The 19250-nt window shown below is 39.1% G+C and overlaps 1 protein-coding gene across 6 annotated transcripts in view; it reads right to left on the bottom strand.

Moving 5' to 3' along the window:
• The window catches only part of LOC119864288 (rho GTPase-activating protein 20-like), a 49232-nt gene that overhangs the window by 18340 nt on the left and 11642 nt on the right, over window positions 1-19250 (bottom strand). For 2 of the 6 annotated variants that reach the window (XM_038564455.1, XM_038564456.1), the window contains exons 1-5: window positions 15711-17280; window positions 14610-14777; window positions 6541-6690; window positions 2624-2812; window positions 900-1075 (exon numbers count right to left, since the gene is read on the bottom strand). In XM_038564455.1, coding sequence (XP_038420383.1) covers window positions 900-1075; window positions 2624-2786 — 339 coding nt within the window. In that variant the 5' untranslated portion in view covers window positions 2787-2812; window positions 6541-6690; window positions 14610-14777; window positions 15711-17280. Of the gene's footprint in view, window positions 1-899; window positions 1076-2623; window positions 2813-6540; window positions 6691-14609; window positions 14778-15710; window positions 17281-19250 lie in introns of those variants that run through there. The other 4 variants (XM_038564458.1, XM_038564459.1, XR_005373696.1 and 1 more) reach the window with 4 other exon arrangements.

The following is a 19250-nucleotide window of genomic DNA, read 5'->3' as shown; positions in this document are numbered from 1 at the left end:
CATTCCTACTATCTCTATTTCCCTTCCTCTCTTTTTAAAAAAAAGCTCAAATTCTCTCTTCTTATTCTCTGATTACATTCCCTTCATGAGTCTTTCACTGTCCTTTGCTCTATCTTCATGTCCTCTCCCTGCAGTGTAGAAAGAGAACAAGGGCTGGAGTCAGATAGATCAAGGGATCAGAAACCTATTATGCTTCTGATCATTTGTGTGACCTGGGGCACATGTGAACTGTACTGAAACCTTTCTAATTCATTTGTAAAGTGTGGAGGATGATAGTGCTAGCTACCCCCTAAAATTGCTGTGATGCAAGGACTGGGGTAGTAGCTAGCATGTAACTAATGTGGTAAATTTCTTCACACCTAGGGTAACATTCCCAAATCTAGTGCAGGGCTTGCAGAGGTACTGTGCAAATTTCCACACTGACAATTCAGTACACCGATTTGAGATAATACAGGAAAACTCTGTGGCTTTCATTTAACATACTGTGTTAGGATTACTGGATTCATATTTGCCGCAGGATGAGTCTTTATGCTTAGGTAGGATGTTTTTAGTTGTTAGATTAAGTAGACTCAGTTGGAGGAGGCCTGAGACTACTGTGAGTTCAGGAAGACAATGGCAGAATGTGAAGATGATTCATGCACACAGAGTCCATTTTGACTGATCTGAACAGGTCTACATGGGTCTCTGTGGAAACAAGTGGAATGGACAAAACGTTGTCCTGTTGTATTGGCCTCATGACTCTGCAGTGGGTAAATCAAATGACACTACCAAAGCTTCTCAGCCACAGCCCAGGGCTGTCTAATGATTTCTCCATTTGGGGGTAGCTTTGCATGAGAACACTTGGCCTCTCTGAGGTCCCCCTCCTCAGGAAGGCAATAAAACACCAGACTGAGACCTACCAGAATTGCGAAGGGCAAGTTGTCCTTATCACAGATATCCGTGAGGGAAACTCCAAAAAGCTGTCCTGGTTTTGCAGACGGTGCAGCTGTGCACTGGTTGTTCTGGCAAGTGCCAGCGCACCAGCAAAAGGCCGAGTTTCTGAAAGCCCTGATTTGCATGATCTTCTGGCCTGAATCTCAGGAACAAGGGAGATTGGTGTGTTTTAATTCACTTAGCCTTATTTTCACCATTGCCATTATATACAGCATGTTCATTGTAGAGGAGGGGAAACTGAGTCATTTGCTGTGTAGAACTCTCCACGTTCTGATGTTGGCTACCAGCATCCTCATGGCATTGATGAGTTCTTGCCCATATCCTTCAGATTGATGGTTAAACCTTGTCAGACTCAAGGTCAGTATTTCCTGTGCCATCAGTTACTGTCGGTTACACTGCATCAGGAGGCACTGAACCTGTAGATGTTTGTTTTCTACTGGTATGATCAGTGGGTTCAGGGGTCAGATCTGATTTTCAAAGCTAGAAGGATTTGGTCTTCAAATCAAGCTGAGTTTGGTAATCCTCTGCTCTCACAGCCAGTCTCCCCTGTGCCTCAGATTTCCTCTTTGGCTTTCTGAGTGCTCAAGTTTCTACCACCCAAAAGATCTGCCTCCCAGGACACAATCTGCCTGACCCTACTTCTCTGGTTCCTCTGCTCTGGGCCATCTTCAAGGATGACTTTCTGCAGTCAGTGTCCTTGGGAAGTTGTCATTACGTGCTGGCTATGTGGTGGCTGTGTTTTCTTGTCATACCCCACCAACCCACCCAGAGATGATGTTTTCGGTTCAATATGTTTAACATTTACTGAAAAGGGCCTAAACCACAATGAAGCGTGGAAACACACTTCCTCACACACACACTCAAACATACATGTATATATACACCTACACACAAGTACAAGGCTTGAAAGAAAACATAGAGAAAAACAAGAAGAGGTTATGAATGCATTTATTTACCCCCAGTTTCCAGAGATGATTTTTAATTACTCAACATTCCCTATCAAAGGAAGACCTTTCCAAAGAAAAGGTGATCAGCAGTGAAAAGCTGAGTTCAAAGTTTCTAGTGCTCAGCTGTGAATGTTGTCGTTTGAAGATACCTTAACTTGCTTAACTAACTGAATTCTTTAAGGGTCAACAGATGAGCCAAGCTGTCGAAGGATAAACAGATGAGCAACATTTCACCAAATAACTTTAAACACCTGGTCACTTGGCTTTTCTGCGATGTAGTGAGTGCATCACCCCTCTACTCATGTGGGTGCCAGCACTGCACCACAAGCATCCTGGTTCTGCCACTTAGGAAGCTCAACATTTTAAGACTTCGGTTTGCTCAACTTTAATATAAATGATGCTGCCTACAACTCATTAAACTACATAATATACTACTCAGCACAAGGCATGGCTCAGGGCAGCCTTGAAAGTGCTTTGGAGATATAGAGAAAGAAAGGAGTAATGGTCTACTTAGAAGATTTAAAACAAGCAAAGAACCTTCATAGAAATGAGTTGGTTCTTGGTGGCAGACTTTTGAGTTTTTTTAAGCTTGATTTTGGGTAGTTTTTGCATTCTTGCCTATACTGTTCCTCCTCATTGATGACAATAAGCTCACCCAGAAAGAATAAAATCTGTCATGAATTGTGTTTAAGTGTGGAGACATGAGTCAAGAGAAGGCACTTGAAGAAAGGCAAGTGGCTCACCTCTCCCTTGCTTGTTCTGGGCTGGGTGCCTGGGCTTCAGGATGAACTGGCTTTGCATCTCTGTGATCCTCTGCTCCAGAAGGAGGGACTCCTGAGTTGTGGAAGGAGAGATGGAGTCCTCTGGTTCCTTTGGCAGCAGTTTAGTAGATGGAAGATGGCTCATTTTAATTCCATAGGGATATTCATGTCCTGTAGGGAAAAAAATCTGAATATTCAGGCTGATGGTGATGGCTATCATCAAACCTACCTTACCATTAGTGTAAGCATCACCCTGGTATATATTGCTATTTTTCTGTGACTTCTAGATAAAGAAGGCTGTGCCTCCTGAGTGAGCATCATATACACCCTTGACGGGAACACCCTACAGAAAGCATGTGCCCAAGTGAAAGATTTTAATAAGAGAAATAATTTAAAGCATGTTATTTTGCTTGGAATACATATATTCATGAGTGCATTAAACAATGCTGACTTTTGCTGTGTTTCTGTCTGAGAATAGTTAAGATTTTCTAGTTTGTGCCTTGATATTAACTAGATCTATACATCTTAGGCAAATTACTTGACCCCGTCGAGCCTTACATTCATTCTTTGAAATGCTTGTCTGCACACAAACTTATCAGAGTGAATATATTAGTAAGCATTGGTGGTTAATATTTTTTATTTTTTATTTTTATTTTTATTTTTTGGTTAATATTTTTTTAATATTTGGAGTATATATATTAAGAATTGCTATCTTCACTATTCTCTCCGACATAATGTCAGTTGAACAGATTTTTTTTTTTTCATTTCCTTTTGTCAATTCTAGAGCCAGAGCTACTCTAGAGTAGTGGGATGGGTTGCCCTTATGCTTTATGGTTCTCTCCCACTGCTGCCCTCCCTCCAAGGGGTGTCCTGCCAGGCAATGATCAGAAGGAAGGCTGCACAGAGTTGGAAACCCAGAAGCAAACTGTAAAACGATGGTTAGAGAATAGAAAACCACTCCCAGAGCCATCCAGAATTGCCTGCCGAGTGATTTGTTTTGCTCTTTTATGCTTTAAATTGTTTTTCCTCTCTAGAGAATTTTCAAAGACCCTATGCTATGATACGGATTTCATTTTTTAAGAATAGAATGAAAATTCTCATTCTGTCATTACTGATTTATTATTAAATGTACCTAAGGGAGCTTTTGCTGTTCTTTTCATCTGTCATAAATGCAACATTCACAAGAATCACAGAGACTTCCCTCTATTAAGGAAAAAGAAGCTTCTATGACAGCAATACAACCAAACCAAGATAACCAGGAGTTAATCCACAATTGAGAATTGAGAGTATGTTTTAAAAAAAATGCATTTTGAATGCTGCTAATGGATCATCATGAACAACAGGCTCTTTGGATTCCTTAGAGCTGGTTTCATGTGTGAAGCTATTCAAAGTCTAAAAAGTTATCATCTACATCATTTTATCTAAATTAATGCACTTTATTAAATATATAAGTATTTAGAGCTTTTTTTCTTTTTACTGCTAACCAACTTTTGTTTTTTAGATTTTATTTATTTATTCATGAGAAACACAGAGAGAGAAAGAGGCAGAGACACAGGCCGAGGGAGAAGCAGGCTCCATGCAGGGAGCCCGATGTGTAAATTGTACTCCCCTTAGAGTTGGGCTTTTGATGGACTCCACTCTTTTGTGAGTGGTATTAAAGCAATGGGAAGTAGATCCTAAAGAGGAAGAACAGTGATTTCAAATCTGAAAACTTAATTGTGACTATGTGATGCAAGCTATGTGATCATGGGCACGTTGTTAACCACTTTGATATTTAGTTTCCACAACTGGAAAAGGGTTAATTATAGCTCAGAGTGTTCCTGCAGCTGCAAGGGCTATTCGGATATAAAGAATATAACCATTCAAATTAAATCATATTTAAGAAATTTAGCATTTTGATGTAACTGTCTTGGCTCAGAAACAAGAATATCTTTTTAGGGAAAAACACCTGTAATATTATTTCTTTATACATATGGCAGATTGTAATATGTTAAATTAGTTCCTAAAAACATTATTCTTCATCACTGTGATCTTCTGAGAAAGATCAATCCACTGATGCAAAATTACTAAATATCAGTATTTTCTCTGCTAAAATTTTCACAGCATTTAATATCCAAAGTTGTGAATGTCTTAAGGCTCATTCACACGTGGACTTATCACTTACCAGCATTTTTTTTTATTGTGGTAAATTACACATAAAAGAAAATTGACCATTAGTGACCTTTAGTACATTCACAGTTTTGTGCAACCATCATGACAACATTTTTATCACCCCAAAGCAAACATGTGTCTATTAAGCAGTCACTCTCCCTTCCCTCCTGTCCCTAGCTCCTGTACCACATTTTGTATATTTGTTGATAAACACTTGGTTCTTTCTTTCTTTCTTTCTTTCTTTCTTTCTTTCTTTCTTTCTTTCTTTTTCTTTCTTTCTTTCTTTCTTTCTCTATTGTCAACAATGCTGCTACAAACGTTTGTGTATCAATTTTTGCGTGGACATGTTTTCCTTTCTCTTGGATATGTGTCTGGAGGTCATATGTAATTCTGTTTCACTTATTGAGGAGCCATCAAACTGTCCACGGTGGCTGCCACATTCTATATTTCTACCAGCAACACTGCTCCCCACCCCCTCCATCACCATTTCAGGACCTGTCGCATCAAGAAAGTAGAATGCCCATTTAGTGTCCCAAGCTGACTAGGTGCATAGACACAGCTTCTAGTTACTATGCCAATCTGCAGAACAGTAATAATAATCAATAACAAAAGCATCAGGTGCCAGGTGTTGTTATAAATGCATTCTATGTATTTGTACAGCCTATTAACTAATACAACATGTATAAACTTGACTTCCACATTTTCCTCCTATTAGGGGAAAAAAATTTCTTGGGCACTCTCCTACCAAACATTTTATATATTCCCATTTGAAACTGTTTCCTTCCATTTGCAATCTGGAGAAGATATTAAGCAATGGGAACTGTGATCTTTATGGAAAAGAAGACCTGCAGAGAGGCTATAAATACATGTTCCTTCTCAAAAAACTTTGAAAATTTTTCACTAAGTTAACAGCTGCATTTTAGGATTAATAAATTAACAACTTGTAAACATTTTTGTTGTCTTACGTGTGAGATTTTGGAGTGGGGTGAGGAGAAGAAAGCAGTGTGCTAAGTGCAACTGCATAAAATAGGAACGAGGCTTGGGGTGTGGATGTTTCAAACAGAGATGCAAGTGTGGCATGATCCCTGTAAACTCAGAGGTGTCTGCTCAGGATATCCAGGGTCGAGAGCCACATTGCCCATCCTCATGTCAGCCTAAGAATGTGTCTTACACAACTAACCTCTACTCAATGGAAACATATTTTTGTTTTAGATTGTCACCAACTAAGATAATCTGTACACAGCAATTCAGGCAACCTAGTATTCAATGACATGATCAATTTATTTGTATAATTACATACTATTGTTAAGGGAATTAACTTGGGAGTGTAAAAGCAATTTTTCAAATTTAATTGGACCCTTTAATAGTACTTGCTCAAGAAATCTATTCTGGTGATTTAAAAATGCAGATACTCCCTGGGAATCAGAGGGCAGGATATTGGAGAGGAGACCTTGAACCTCACTCTGTTGATTCTCCTTCCACATAACTAGAACACCTAACTCCTCAAGTGGCTACTAGAGCCCATCTGAAAAACCATTGATCAAAACCGAAGGAAATTACTCCAGTAGTTCCCAGTATACATTATCTACTTGCTTCCATGTGGATATAAGCACCTTCTTAGGCAGAGTACAAGGCAAAACAGGTGTCATGGGAGGTCAAAAAGTGAGTCACCAGCTTGGTAGACAATAGATTACAAGGTTATCCTTTTCAAGCCATGTAATTACAGGACACTAAGCCATTGGTCTTACCTGAAGGTGGCCAGGAAGTTCACCGTGAGCCAGCCCAACACAAAGGACCTCCCAGAATGGATGTTGGCATCTCCCACTATATCCATGCAGTTGGCAATCCACATAGTGTTCAGTGGTATTTTATTTTTTATCTTAAAGTTTTTTTTATACCTAGAAAGATCCCAAACAAGACCTCTGTTAGTTCATTTCAAAAATGTTATGGGAGCAGCTGTGCTCATTAGAGACCAGTTCTCACTGTTCTAGGGTAAATCATGCCTCCCACATCTCTATTACCCTCTGTGCACACACAGCAAATGGTTAGATGGGCCTTTGCAACATGTGTGTTGAGCAAATTCTGGCTTGGAAACCTGAAAACACTTACTCTAATGGCAGCAAATAGCCGTTCAAAAATAGACTTTTTGAATGGTGAGTGTTGAGTAACCACTGTATATTTTAGAGCTTTGTAAGAAAACCATTAATTCATTTGCTATTGCTGGATTTGTTACTTATTATACATAATTTTTATGGCTATTATTGCAGTTAATTATTCATTTATGACTTGCATACTTCAAAAAGTGTTTGAGGGGCTGAACAAAGGTACCTGATACATGATTTATAAAAATAGTTATACATTTTTTTTCTTAAGAGAGACAAACCAGGGGCACCTAGGTGGCTCAGTCAGTTAAGCGTCCAACTCTTGGTTTTGGCTTGGGCCATGATCTCAGGCTCTCGAGATCATGCCCCTGTGTAGGGCTCCCCACTCAATGAGGAGTCTGCTTCCTCTCTCCCTCTGCCCCTCCCCCTGCTCATGCTTGCTCTCTAAAATAAATAAATAAATAAATAAATAAATAAATAAATAAATAAGTAAATAAATAAATAAATAAATCTTTTAAAGAGTGTGAGGGAGAGAGAGGAAGTCAAAGCAAAAAAAAAATAAGCTTGGATCAGAAAGATTTAAAAGTTACTTTCAACCTTAATTTAAAAAAATATTTTCTAGGCTTTAAAGCATAGGTTATTTTCAATTTCCCTTCTTAAAATTTTGTCGATACCATTTTCCCTTAGATTCTGGCTAAAATGAAAAAACTGTTAGCCTACAGACTGAGCCTGACTGAAAAATCATCCATCCATCCATCCATCCATCTGTCCATCAATCAATCCCAGATCAGTGGTCTGGAGGTCTTATATGTAAGTCATGGATACTTCCCATTTCTCTGAGGAGTCAGAAGGGGTGAAACCGCTTTTTGAAAATTTCTGCCTAATCTTTGACCTCAAAGATGAAAACCACCATTGATTTATTTTGGTTGATTAATTGATTAATTTGGTTAATTCACAACTTGGACTCGCAGGTAGGCTTGAGATTTAAATAGTTACAAGTCCTATAAGGGATGCCTGGGGAACTTGGATCCTCCACTCTAGAATTCCTTACTATTCAGAAACACATGTGGAAAACACTGAACTAAACTGAGATGAAAGACACCTCATGTGCAAAAATCCCTATGACTCCACTGATTCATGGAACAATTAAAGCTAAAACTCTTCAATGGGATTTATGAAATAAAAATAATCTCTTAGGAAGCCCACTTGAAGGATAATCTAGATTCAAAGCTTAGGTCATAATGAATATAAATATGATGGATACCAACATCTTTCCACATTTTTATTTCAACATTTTTTTATTTCAGCATTACACCCAAGTGCCTGTATCTGTGTGCTTGAAGATTTTTATGGAACATAATCAATTAACAGATAAAATCATTTTTCTAGATAGTAATTCCAAAGGCATTGTCACATCAAAAATATATGGCCAGGGGGAATGATAGACAGATATCTGCTTGTTTTTACGTTTTTTTTTTTTCTTTCTAATATAGGTATTTGTGTATATACAGACACCTAAGATCCCATGTGGAAACTTCCAAATATATTGACCTGGAAAAAACCATCCAATAACCTTAGTTCAATAAAGCACCAGGATTAGTTGAACCAAGGAATTATCCTAGAGCCCAGAGCATGGTTTCTACTCTCCTATAACATTTTGAACACTTATCATATGCCAAGCTCTGTTCTAAATATTTTATAAATATAAATATAAATATAAAAAATTTAATCCTCAAGCAACTACACTAGATGGTCTCTATTAGTTCCATTTTACAAATAAGGAAACTCACAGAGAGTGTAAATAAATTGTCAAACGCAGGAGACAGGGTTTGAACCCAGACAGCCTAACTCATAAGCCCATGTTTGTAAACATTTGGCCATGAAGTAGCCTTTTCATCTTTCCTACCCTCAGCCTCATTTCTGTCCCCAGAGCCATCAGGCTTTCTCATGGGATTTATATTGGGAGTGAGAGGATAAATCTCAAGGCATTATAGTAATACAGCCAGTTGCTAGCTTGGATATATTTAAAACGTGTTTTAAACAAAGCTTTATACTTCAATAGATTCTTCTAAGGTCTTACTGTGTTTCTTTACTCCCAATCACTGACCCAATTGGATTATCTCAGCAGAAATTAGAAAGTGTTAATCTACTGTAAACTGACTCAAGAAGAAGGAAGAGGAGGAGAACTGCAGTTTTTACTTCTAAAAATAGTCCTTTACTATAGTTGTATTAACATGATGGATGTCCTTCTTGCTTTCCACTACCTTAACCTTTATGCCAGAAGGTAAGCCCCAGTGAACTGTGGAGATTTGCAGGATTCTAGGGAGATTTCCTCTGTTCTAAGATAGAGGTATTCTCTTACAAATGTTGGAAGCAGGGGTCATAGTCTATTCTGTAACTATTTGTCATTTCACTGACAATGAGTTAATAGTCATCTTCATCTTTTGACCAAATTAAATTCATTTTTTATTTCATTTCTACATTCTTTAATAACTAACGATGAGGAATGTGATGTCTAAAGAGGGTGTGAGCTAAGTTCAGTCCCTTTTTCTAAATTCACAGATTTCTATATTTTATTAAGTAGATACTATTCTCTCTTTTTTAAAGATTTCATTTATTTATTCATGAGAGACACACAGAGAGAGGCAAAGACATAGGCAGAGGGAGAAGCAGTGCCCCAAGTAGATACTCTTCTTAAAAATAAAGTGATTTTTATTTTAATTTTTAAAGTACTTTAAAATACTTTAATTTTTAAAGTAATTTTTATTTGAAAAATAACTTTAGTATTCTAATGAATATCAAAAATGATGAGGTTCCATTTGACTTCAATTCTTGTGAATACAAGTTTCTAGTGTATGAAAGAAGTGACAAAAATCCCCAATTTTCACTATTATTAACATCTTGTACAACTGGAGAAATAGAATTTCTTTGTGAAGAAACAAACATTTAATTCCCCTCATTATTACGTGCAAGCCAAAATTCACTAATTCTGACCGAAAAAACAGGTAGAAATTAATCAACTACTTATTCAATTTCTGTTAAATTCTGTAGTGTCAACCTAAGGTGAGAGAGTCTCCAGCTGATGCCTGAGGGTGAGCTGAGGTAAAATGGAACCTGGGCCACCCTACACCCTTTTTATGGCTAATTGGAAAAATTAGGCACTAAACTCAGATTATTAATTTGAATAGATTGATTGAGGGTATTGATTCCTCCATGTAAGAGCAAGGCATGACAGGGATGAAATATGTTATTTCAGGGGCTATTCCTTTTTAGTTGTTTCCTTCTAGAAAAAAAAAGGTAATTTTTTTCATATTAACAGTGATCATAAATATACCCAAATATTTACTATGGGAATGATCTCATAGTAGTTTTCTAAAGATTGTGACAAGCATTAAGTGCTGCTTGCTACTGCTATGGATGAAATTGTGTGTCCCTCCCACTGCTTTCCTGCCTTCTTACCATAAAGCCCTCTCTGCCAGTATCATCATGTTTGGAGATAAAGCTGCTTTTTTTTTGATATAGAGGTTTTGAAGGTAATTAAGTTTAAATGGGATCATCAAGTTAAGGTCCTAATCCAATAAGATGGATGGCCTTGTAAGAAGCGGGAGAGATCTGTATGTGTGTACATACATGCATTGAGGAAATGCCTTGGGGTACACAGTGAGAAGGCAGCCATGTGCAAGCAGAAAAAGAGCTCTCACCAGAACCTGACCATGATGATATCCCGAACTCGGAATTCTAAAAATCTGTGTTCTCTCTATATCAAAGACCTTGGCTTAAAAATGAAATTCAAATGTCCTGAGATCACTTACATTTTCTAATATTCCCAATGTATATATAAAGTATATAAGTAATATTTTGGGAGCTGAGTCTCTTTAAAAAAACATTAACAAATAAATTGATAAAGATTTTGTCACATAAAAACTCTTGAGTAGACATAAGGACATATCTCAAAAGCAATATGTGAAAGATGAAAAATGTTCAACTTGTTTTGTCATAATGAACCATTTGAAATAAAAATTCAGCCCTTCAATAGGTGCAACTCTCTAGTGGAAAAAGAACACTGTCTTTATATAAAATCTTTTTAGCAGAACATCGTAGGCTCTGTAAAACCTGCTGAGAGGTAAGCAGCACCCAGGACAATAAATGGTTCTAGTAAGAAAAGGAAAGTCTTCTCCTCTCCCTAAATGCTATAATAATTACAAAGATGAAAAAAAAAGAAGAAGAACAGTATTCCCCTTATAAATTGAATATGAGTGGTCTGTAAGGTCCTAACAACCAGGAAATGAGTTTGCTATTTGTTAGCATGTCTCTTGGGCTAAGGATGGAAGGGTACAACATGGTATGGGAGGAAGAACATGGCCTTGGATGAAGGCAGGCCTGGGTTGGAATCTCTTGCATGATTTTCCTTTGTATGACTGGACCATTTCTGAGACTTCCCCTGTCCCCATTTTCATCTCTGCAGCCTGTGGATGATAAAAAATACTGGCCTCGGAGGGCTGTGAGAAAATTTTTATTTATTCATGAGAGACACACAGAGAAAGGCAGAGACATAGGCAGAGGGTGAAGCAGGCTCCCTGTGGGGAACCCGATGTGGGACTCGACCCCAGGACCCAGGGATCATGACCTGACCCAAAGACAGATGCTCAATCACTGAGAAACCCAGGTGGGTGAGGCATCTGTGATGTTCCTAGTGTGGTTTCCAGCATGCATCCCACATATTTTGGTCTCCCATATTCACCTTGGTTAAATAAGGATAATGGTAACTAGTCTGTATTTTTAAAATAATGACTTGGCCCTCTATCAGGAGGAGTAGAGTCTTTCATATGGACCTCATGCCAAGGTCTGGACATTCTTTTTCTCTTTGTCCTCCTTATGACATCACCACCTTCAAGGTTACATCTATGGGCAATTTCCCTAATCTCAAATATATTTTACAACTATCTTTGCCTCTGATTTTTTTTTGATAGCTATACTTCCTTCATTTTTCAATTCACTAAGTGTTCTGATTTATTTCTTACCAAGCAGATTGGAGTTCGTTGTTCACTCAACGTAAAGGAAGGGTTAATTTCAATAATGAAAGAATCTAGGTGTTCATGGAATGTTCTATGAAATTCAGGAAAAAAGAGAGAATAGAAATGGTAGCACCACATAGTGAATAAAAGCCTGTGCTTTGAAATAAATAGACCTAATTTCAAATGTAGAGTCTGTCAATTACTAATATGGTTACCTGGGCAGAGCCATTAGACCTCTGAGCATCAAGGTTCTCCAAAATAAAAATAATCTGATCTCACAGGGTAGTTGTAAGGTTGGACAAAATTAGGTACATAAAGTTTTTTAGCATAATATCTGACATGTAGTAAGCCCCTCATAAATTATTATTAATGTAACCCAGATGAGTATAGCATCTTGCCAAATTATTACTAGCAAGTCTTACCTATGACATGGCATAACTGGGATCTAGGGTGAAGGCAGTAAAAAAAGAGGGGGTTAGTTTTTTCTCATGACCAAAAAACTTCTTGATATTTTGTTTGTGGGAGTCTTCTTTGTCTTCCATGTTTTGTGAATAATGCAAACAGAGATGGAGTAAGTAAACAGGTGACCTTCCATGACCTGCTCCCAGATGTTTACTGAGCAATTATGTTCTAGACTGGATATTTGATGCATTTGTGTTCAGGGTTGAGAGGAAAGTGCACACAGTCGATTCTTTCTCCTACATTCCATCTGTCTGCTCCATCTTTTTATTTTAAAAGATTTATTTATGTATTCTTTATTTATTCTTTATTGTTATGAGAAACACAGAGAGGAGAGAGAAGCAGAGACACAGGCAGAGGGAGAAGCAGGCCCCCCGCAGAGAGCCTGATGTGGGACACGATCCCAGGTCTCCAGGATCACGCCCTGGGCTAAAGGCAGCCCTAAACCCCTGAGCCACCCGGGCTACCCTGCTCCATCTTTCCTTTTTACTAAACTGCTAAGATAGAGCCCTGATACCATCCATCAGGACTATTGCCTCCCCTAACTAGTCTCCCTGCTTCCACTCTTGCTTACCCATCCATCTATTATCTACCAACAGTCAGAATAATTTGCTAGGAATATAAATCAGATTTGGTCAGTCCCCTAGTTAAAAATCCTTTGGCAAAATATTTCCACTTTTTTACCATGGCCTGTGAAGACCCTGTGTGACTAGACCCTTGAGCACAGTATCATATCTGATAGCATGGCCCATGCTCTAGGCTCTAGTCAAATCAGTCTTCCCTGAGCCCCTCTCTCTGAGGAGTCAGATTGTACCCACATAGGCGGGCAAGTCCCTCAGCCTCGACGGCTCAGGCACATTGTCTGGGAATGTGGCTGCTTCTCCTCTCATAGATTTGGTTTTAATTCTCCACCTCAGAGAGGCCCTCCTAGACTATTCATCTCTAATTATGTTCCCACCCTCTCCACACAGCCCCCATCCACGTTCTATCAGCAACACTAATCATTATCATTCCCCCTCTTATTTTTATCATTTGTAAGTCCCAGGCAGGAGAGACACTGGCCTGTCACATTGTCAGTTGTATTTGCTGCAGGGACTTGACACAAAACAAGACCTCCAGAAGTACTCAAGGAATGAAGGACTCAAGCATTGGCAAACACAAAAGGAAAAAAAAAGTAATGTTTTCTTATAGTAAGGGTTAATGAAGAAAGAGAAATTAAGGAGTCAATCCCATTTACAATTGCACCCGAAAGCATAAGATAACTAGGAATAAACCTAACCAAAGAGGTAAAGGATCTATACCCTAAAAACTATAGAACACTTCTGAAAGAAATTGAGGAAGACACAAAAAGATGGAAAAATATTCCGTGCTCATGGATTGGCAGAATTAATATTGTGAAAATGTCAATGTTACCCAGGGCAATTTACACGTTTAATGCAATCCCTATCAAAATACCATGGACTTCCTTCAGAGTTAGAACAAATTATTTTAAGATTTGTGTGGAATCAGAAAAGCCAGGAGAATTTTAAAAAAGAAAACCAGAGCTGGGGGCATCACAATGCCAGATTTCAGGTTGTACTACAAAGCTGTGGTCATCAAGACAGTGTGGTACTGGCACAAAAACAGACACATAGATCAATGGAACAGCATAGAGAATCCAGAAGTGGACCCTCAACTTTATGGTCAACTAATATTAGATAAAGGAGGAAAGACTATCCACTGGAAGAAAGACAGTCTCTTCAGTAAATGGTGCTGGGAAAATTGGACATCCACATGCAGAAGAATGAAACTAGACCACTCTCTTGCACCAGAAACAAAGATAAACTCAAAATGGATGAAAGATCTAAATGTGAGACAAGATTCCATCAAAATCCTAGAGGACAACACAGGCAACACCCTTTTTGAACTTGGCCACAGAAACTTCTTGCAAGATACATCCATGAAGGGAAGAGATACAAAAGCAAAAATGAACTATTGGGACTTCATCCAGATAAGAAGCTTTTGCACAGCAAAGGATACAGTCAACAAAACGAAAAGACAACCTACAGAATGGGAGAAGATATTTGCAAATGACGTATCAGATAAAGGGCTAGAATCCAAGATCTATAAAGAACTTATTAAACTCAACACCAAAGAAACAAACAATCCAATCATGAAATGGGCAAAAGACATGAACAGAAATCTCACAGAGAAATGCAATTTTTTTGAGAATCACAAGAGCACAAAACATGGTACACCTACTTGGTATTAGACATCAGCAACAAATCGCTGTACAAGAAAAGCTGCCGCTTCTGCCTCCTCCAGCCTCTCTTGAGTTCAAAGGGGCCATGGATGAGCACAGTACGAGTGGCACCCTCAGATGATGTAGTGCTTTCGCTGTGGGTGTCCACCTCCACAGACGAGCTCTTCCTGCAACACATCAAACACAGAGCAACTAGTTACTAGTCAAATACACAATATAGTTTAATGCCAAGTGTCAAGGTTTACACAACACTAAAATTTAGTCTCAACCCCCAAAGCAGAGCTCCAGAGCTCAGAATCAGGGATCCTTGAGTTACAGAAAGCTATAGAAAGAGGTGAGGTCACTTGGGGAACTGATGCTGAGGGAGGACAGTTTCAAGGACGAAGCCCTTGAGCATGCCAACACTTAGAGGTGTGGTGGAGAAAGAAGCAAAGCTAATCATGAGCCATTAGGCAGGCGAGAGCCAAGAAGCCAAAGGTAGAGCTGATTACAAGAAGGTGAATGAACAACAAAAACAAACAGGACTTGTGGCCTAATATAAAATAAAATAATGTGTGAAGAATTAATTACAATTTGCTTTTATGTTAAGATAAAAATGAAGATAACTGAAGATTCTGGAAATTGATCCCCATCTTATCTAATTCAATATTCAAAATTGGGGTAAAAATTCTCAAAGATCAGCAAAAATACTGGAAACCTCAGAAAGTTTCTGAATACAAGAGTTTAGCTATTATTTGGCTGAGCTCTGACAGGACTTCCTGGTCAGAATAGGTAAAACAACTCAATTGAACAGAATGTAAAAATTCTTTCATAAATAGGACAGGTATTTTTATAGACCCACTGAAAATTCTGTCTCATGGAGAGAGAGAGTTGGCTCTCTCATGGAGTCAAGAAAGTATCTCCGCCTCCCCCAAGGATGCATAAAGCCTGCTCCCTTCTGCTCATCAGCCCTGAATCTTATGAACAGGAGCAACTTTTCAGGAAGCTGGTGCTGAAGTTACTTATTACTTTCTATGTAATTAGAAGAAACAAAAGAAAACAACACTTCCTGTTATTGCCAGTCTGTTTGGATGATCAGAAATAGTGTATCAGAAGACTACCTCATGCAGTGAAGCCTTGAATGACCACCTGTAAGTTTAGTATGCTTTCTGATTGACGGGAACATCCTTTTTTCTTCAATTCATGGGACGGGAAATCGAGTGAGTCTACAGTACTTGGCAGAGTACTGTCAAATGCTTGAAGCCTGAAGATTCCACAGTGGTCTGAGATCACTGACATTATGATGTCACAGATTCAAAGCTCATGTCATAACTGCCAAACTGACATACTGGTTTCCCTATCTTGGCCTCCAAGTTTTGATTTTTTAAAAGTAATCTTTTTATTTTGAGATAACTGTAGATTCATTTGCAGCTATAAGAAATAATACAGAGAGATAACATCAGTTTTTTACAGATGGAGTCTTCCAGAGATGCTTCCATCACCACAAGGGTCCTTCCTATTACCCGTTTACAACCACACAAATTTCTTTCCCCCTCCACCACCTCTTTAATCCCTGGCAATCACAAATCTGTTCTCCATGTGTATAATGTTGCCATTTCAAGAATGTTATACAGATGGGATCATATAGTTTATGACATTTGGGGATTTGCTCTTTTCCATTTGATGTAACTGGAAATTCATCTGGACAGCTGCAAGTATTCACAGTTCATTTCTTTGTGTCCCTTAGTAGTACATCATGATATGGATGTATCACAGTTTGCTTAACTACCTGTTGAAGGAGTTCAGGATTGTCTGCAGGTTTTGGCTGTCACTAATAAAGCTACTATAAACATCTGCATACAGGTTTCTGTGTCAGCGTTAAGTCTTAACTTCTCTGGGCTAAATGCCCAGGAGTGCAAGAGCCAGGTCATATGGTAGCTGCTATGTTTTGTTTTTTAAGAAACTGTCCAACTGTTTTCCAGAATGGCTGTGCCGTTTCACATTCTCCCCAGTACTGTATGAGTCATTCAGTTTCCCCTCATCCACAAGAGCAGTTGGTGTTGTCATTTTAGCTATTCTGATAGCTGTGTAGTGTGATATCTCACTGTGGATTTCACTTGCATTTCCCTAATGGTTAGTGATACTAACCATTGATTTGCCACCTGGACATCTCCTTCAGTGTCACGGCACCTACAGGAGCCTGTTAAAAACATGTTACATGAAGACGGTGTTCCCTTTCCACTAGGAAACTAATGGTTTTACAGATGATGAGGCTCCTGCACATACAGGTTGGACTCTGAATCCAAGCAGCCGTGACGTAGCATGAAGGCTTCAAATCCAGCTGACTCAGGAGGTCACACAGCTTCCTGTGAGCCACCATCCCTTCCCACATGGACAGTGTCTTTCTTTGACAACTGTGGAGGACTGAAATTTGATCTTACGGACAAAGTTTGTGGTTTCCCTTACAGGCTCCTGTAACAGGCATGTGAAAACCTATCTTTTATTCCCCACTAGACTATGGACCTCAAGGAAAGAGTCTGTGTCTGATCTATCATTAAATTCTCACAATCACTGGCACGTCAGAGGAATCAAAAAATTCTGTATTGAACAAGTGAATGAAATAGTTTTCTGGCAGGGATGGACAGGGAAAAAGGCATGACATAAAACAATCTTTCTCTTATTTACTTCATTCATTCAACAGATAGTGTTTGAACCTATACTAGGAGAAAGGCACTTGATAGGTCTGGGCAACAGGGAGCCAGGCCCAACTCTCACAAAACCAGGATTTAAATGAGGAGGCGGGGGGGGGGGGGGGAGACAGAAATTAAACAGAGAATGCCATCAATAACTGCCTAACACAGCCTCTGGAAAGTACAGCAGAGGAAAATTAAAGAGTGAGATGAGAAATTTAGAGAGGGACTTGACACCTGATTTCAATTATGGAGAGGAAGGCTTCTTTGAAGATCTCATTTGAAATGACCTTTAAAGAATAACTTGGGGAATCCCTGGGTGGCGCAGCGGTTTGGCGCCTGCCTTTGGCCCAGGGCGCGATCCTGGAGACCTGGGATTGAATCCCACATCGGGCTCCTGGTGCATGGAGCCTGCTTCTCCCTCTGCCTGTGTCTCTCTCTGCCTCTCTCTCTCTCTCTCTGTGACTATCATAAATAAATAAAAAATTTAAAAAATAAAGAATAACTTGGGATTACTTAGAAGAGAGAAAGAGGAAGGAAGGGGGAAGGGAGGGAAGATATATTTGTCAGTTGAAGGGACAGAATGTGACTAACTGATGTTTCAGAAACATGGAAGACTTTGCTGGATTGGAGACACAAGCAGAAGGTACAGGAGAGGAAATCGGCCTGTAAATTAGGTAGAGGTGAGAGCACAAGTCCTGGTAGTCTTTTTAGACTTTATTAAGGCTTCTCATCTTAAAACCAAACTAACACAGAAGTGGCATGTAGATAGTGGCCTCCAGACTTCTCACCACTTTTATTTATTTTTTAAAAATATTTTATTTATTTGAGAGAGAGAGAGAGAGAGAGAGAAAGAGACAGTGCATGTGCACAAGGGGGGGGGGCAGAGAGAGAGAGAGAGAGAGGAAGAAGCACAAATGGTGCTGAGTGTGGAGTCTGACCTGGGGCTCTGTCTCATGACCCTGATATCATAACCCTGAGCCGAAATCAAGAGTCAGAAACTTAACCACTTAAACTTAACCAACTAAGCCACCAGGGTGCCCCTTCTCACCACTTTTAAAGGACAACGCTTGACTGGCCATGCTTGACTGTATTTAGAACCATGGAGGCTCATTGGGCAAGACTTTCTGGCCTCCCATCAAGCACCTGTCAAAATCTATTTCAGGTAAAAAACAATCTATTTCAGGTAAAAAAATATAGGCAGACTTATCTCTGCACCTTCCCCAATTCTCAGATTGTGTCCCATTCTCTGCGTCTCCCTTCAGAGAGGTTAGAGATTTAGAGGCCAGGAAAACCTCTCCTTTTAGAATCTAGTCCTGTTGATCAATTCTGATATGCATCAGACTCACTTGGGAGGCTTTTCAGGCACTCATTCTGAAACTGCCTCCCCAAGAGGTTCTGATTCATCAGATCTGGAAAAAGCTCTTTGAGTGATTCTTACATGTAACCAGGATTGTGAGTCACTGGTTTTCAGGAATTAATTGAGAAAGATACAGTGATAGCATCTTCTCCTTGTAGTAAAGCAAAGGAGAGAAAAGTTTGTCTGAGAAAGATAAAAGGAACTTTGTTTTACCATGTCATAATTACCTTTGCAGTAATAGCTGAAGCTTAATTTCTTCCATACCATTGTTATTTATTTTAATTTGATGAATGAGCTCTAAATAGAATAATAGTGATAGGGTCTGTTTTCTTTTCTTTTTAAAAGACTTTATTTATGTATTTATTCATGAGAGACACAGAATGAGAGAGAGAGAGAGAGAGAGGCAGAGACACAGGCAGAGGGAGAAGCAGGCTCCATACAGGGAGCCCGATTTGGGACTCCATCCCGGGTCTCCAGGATCATGCCCTGGGGTGAAGGCAGCGCTAAACCGCTGAGCCACCTGGGCTGCCCTAGGATCTGTTTTCATCTATTTCACCGAACACCTATGTTTTCACCCTAAATATCAAATAGAAGAGATACTGTAAGGTGAT

This window comes from Canis lupus, chromosome 18 (genome assembly GCF_011100685.1).
Source record: "Canis lupus familiaris isolate Mischka breed German Shepherd chromosome 18, alternate assembly UU_Cfam_GSD_1.0, whole genome shotgun sequence".
NCBI lineage: Eukaryota > Metazoa > Chordata > Mammalia > Carnivora > Canidae > Canis > Canis lupus.
This window is presented reverse-complemented; position numbering and strand designations above follow the sequence as displayed.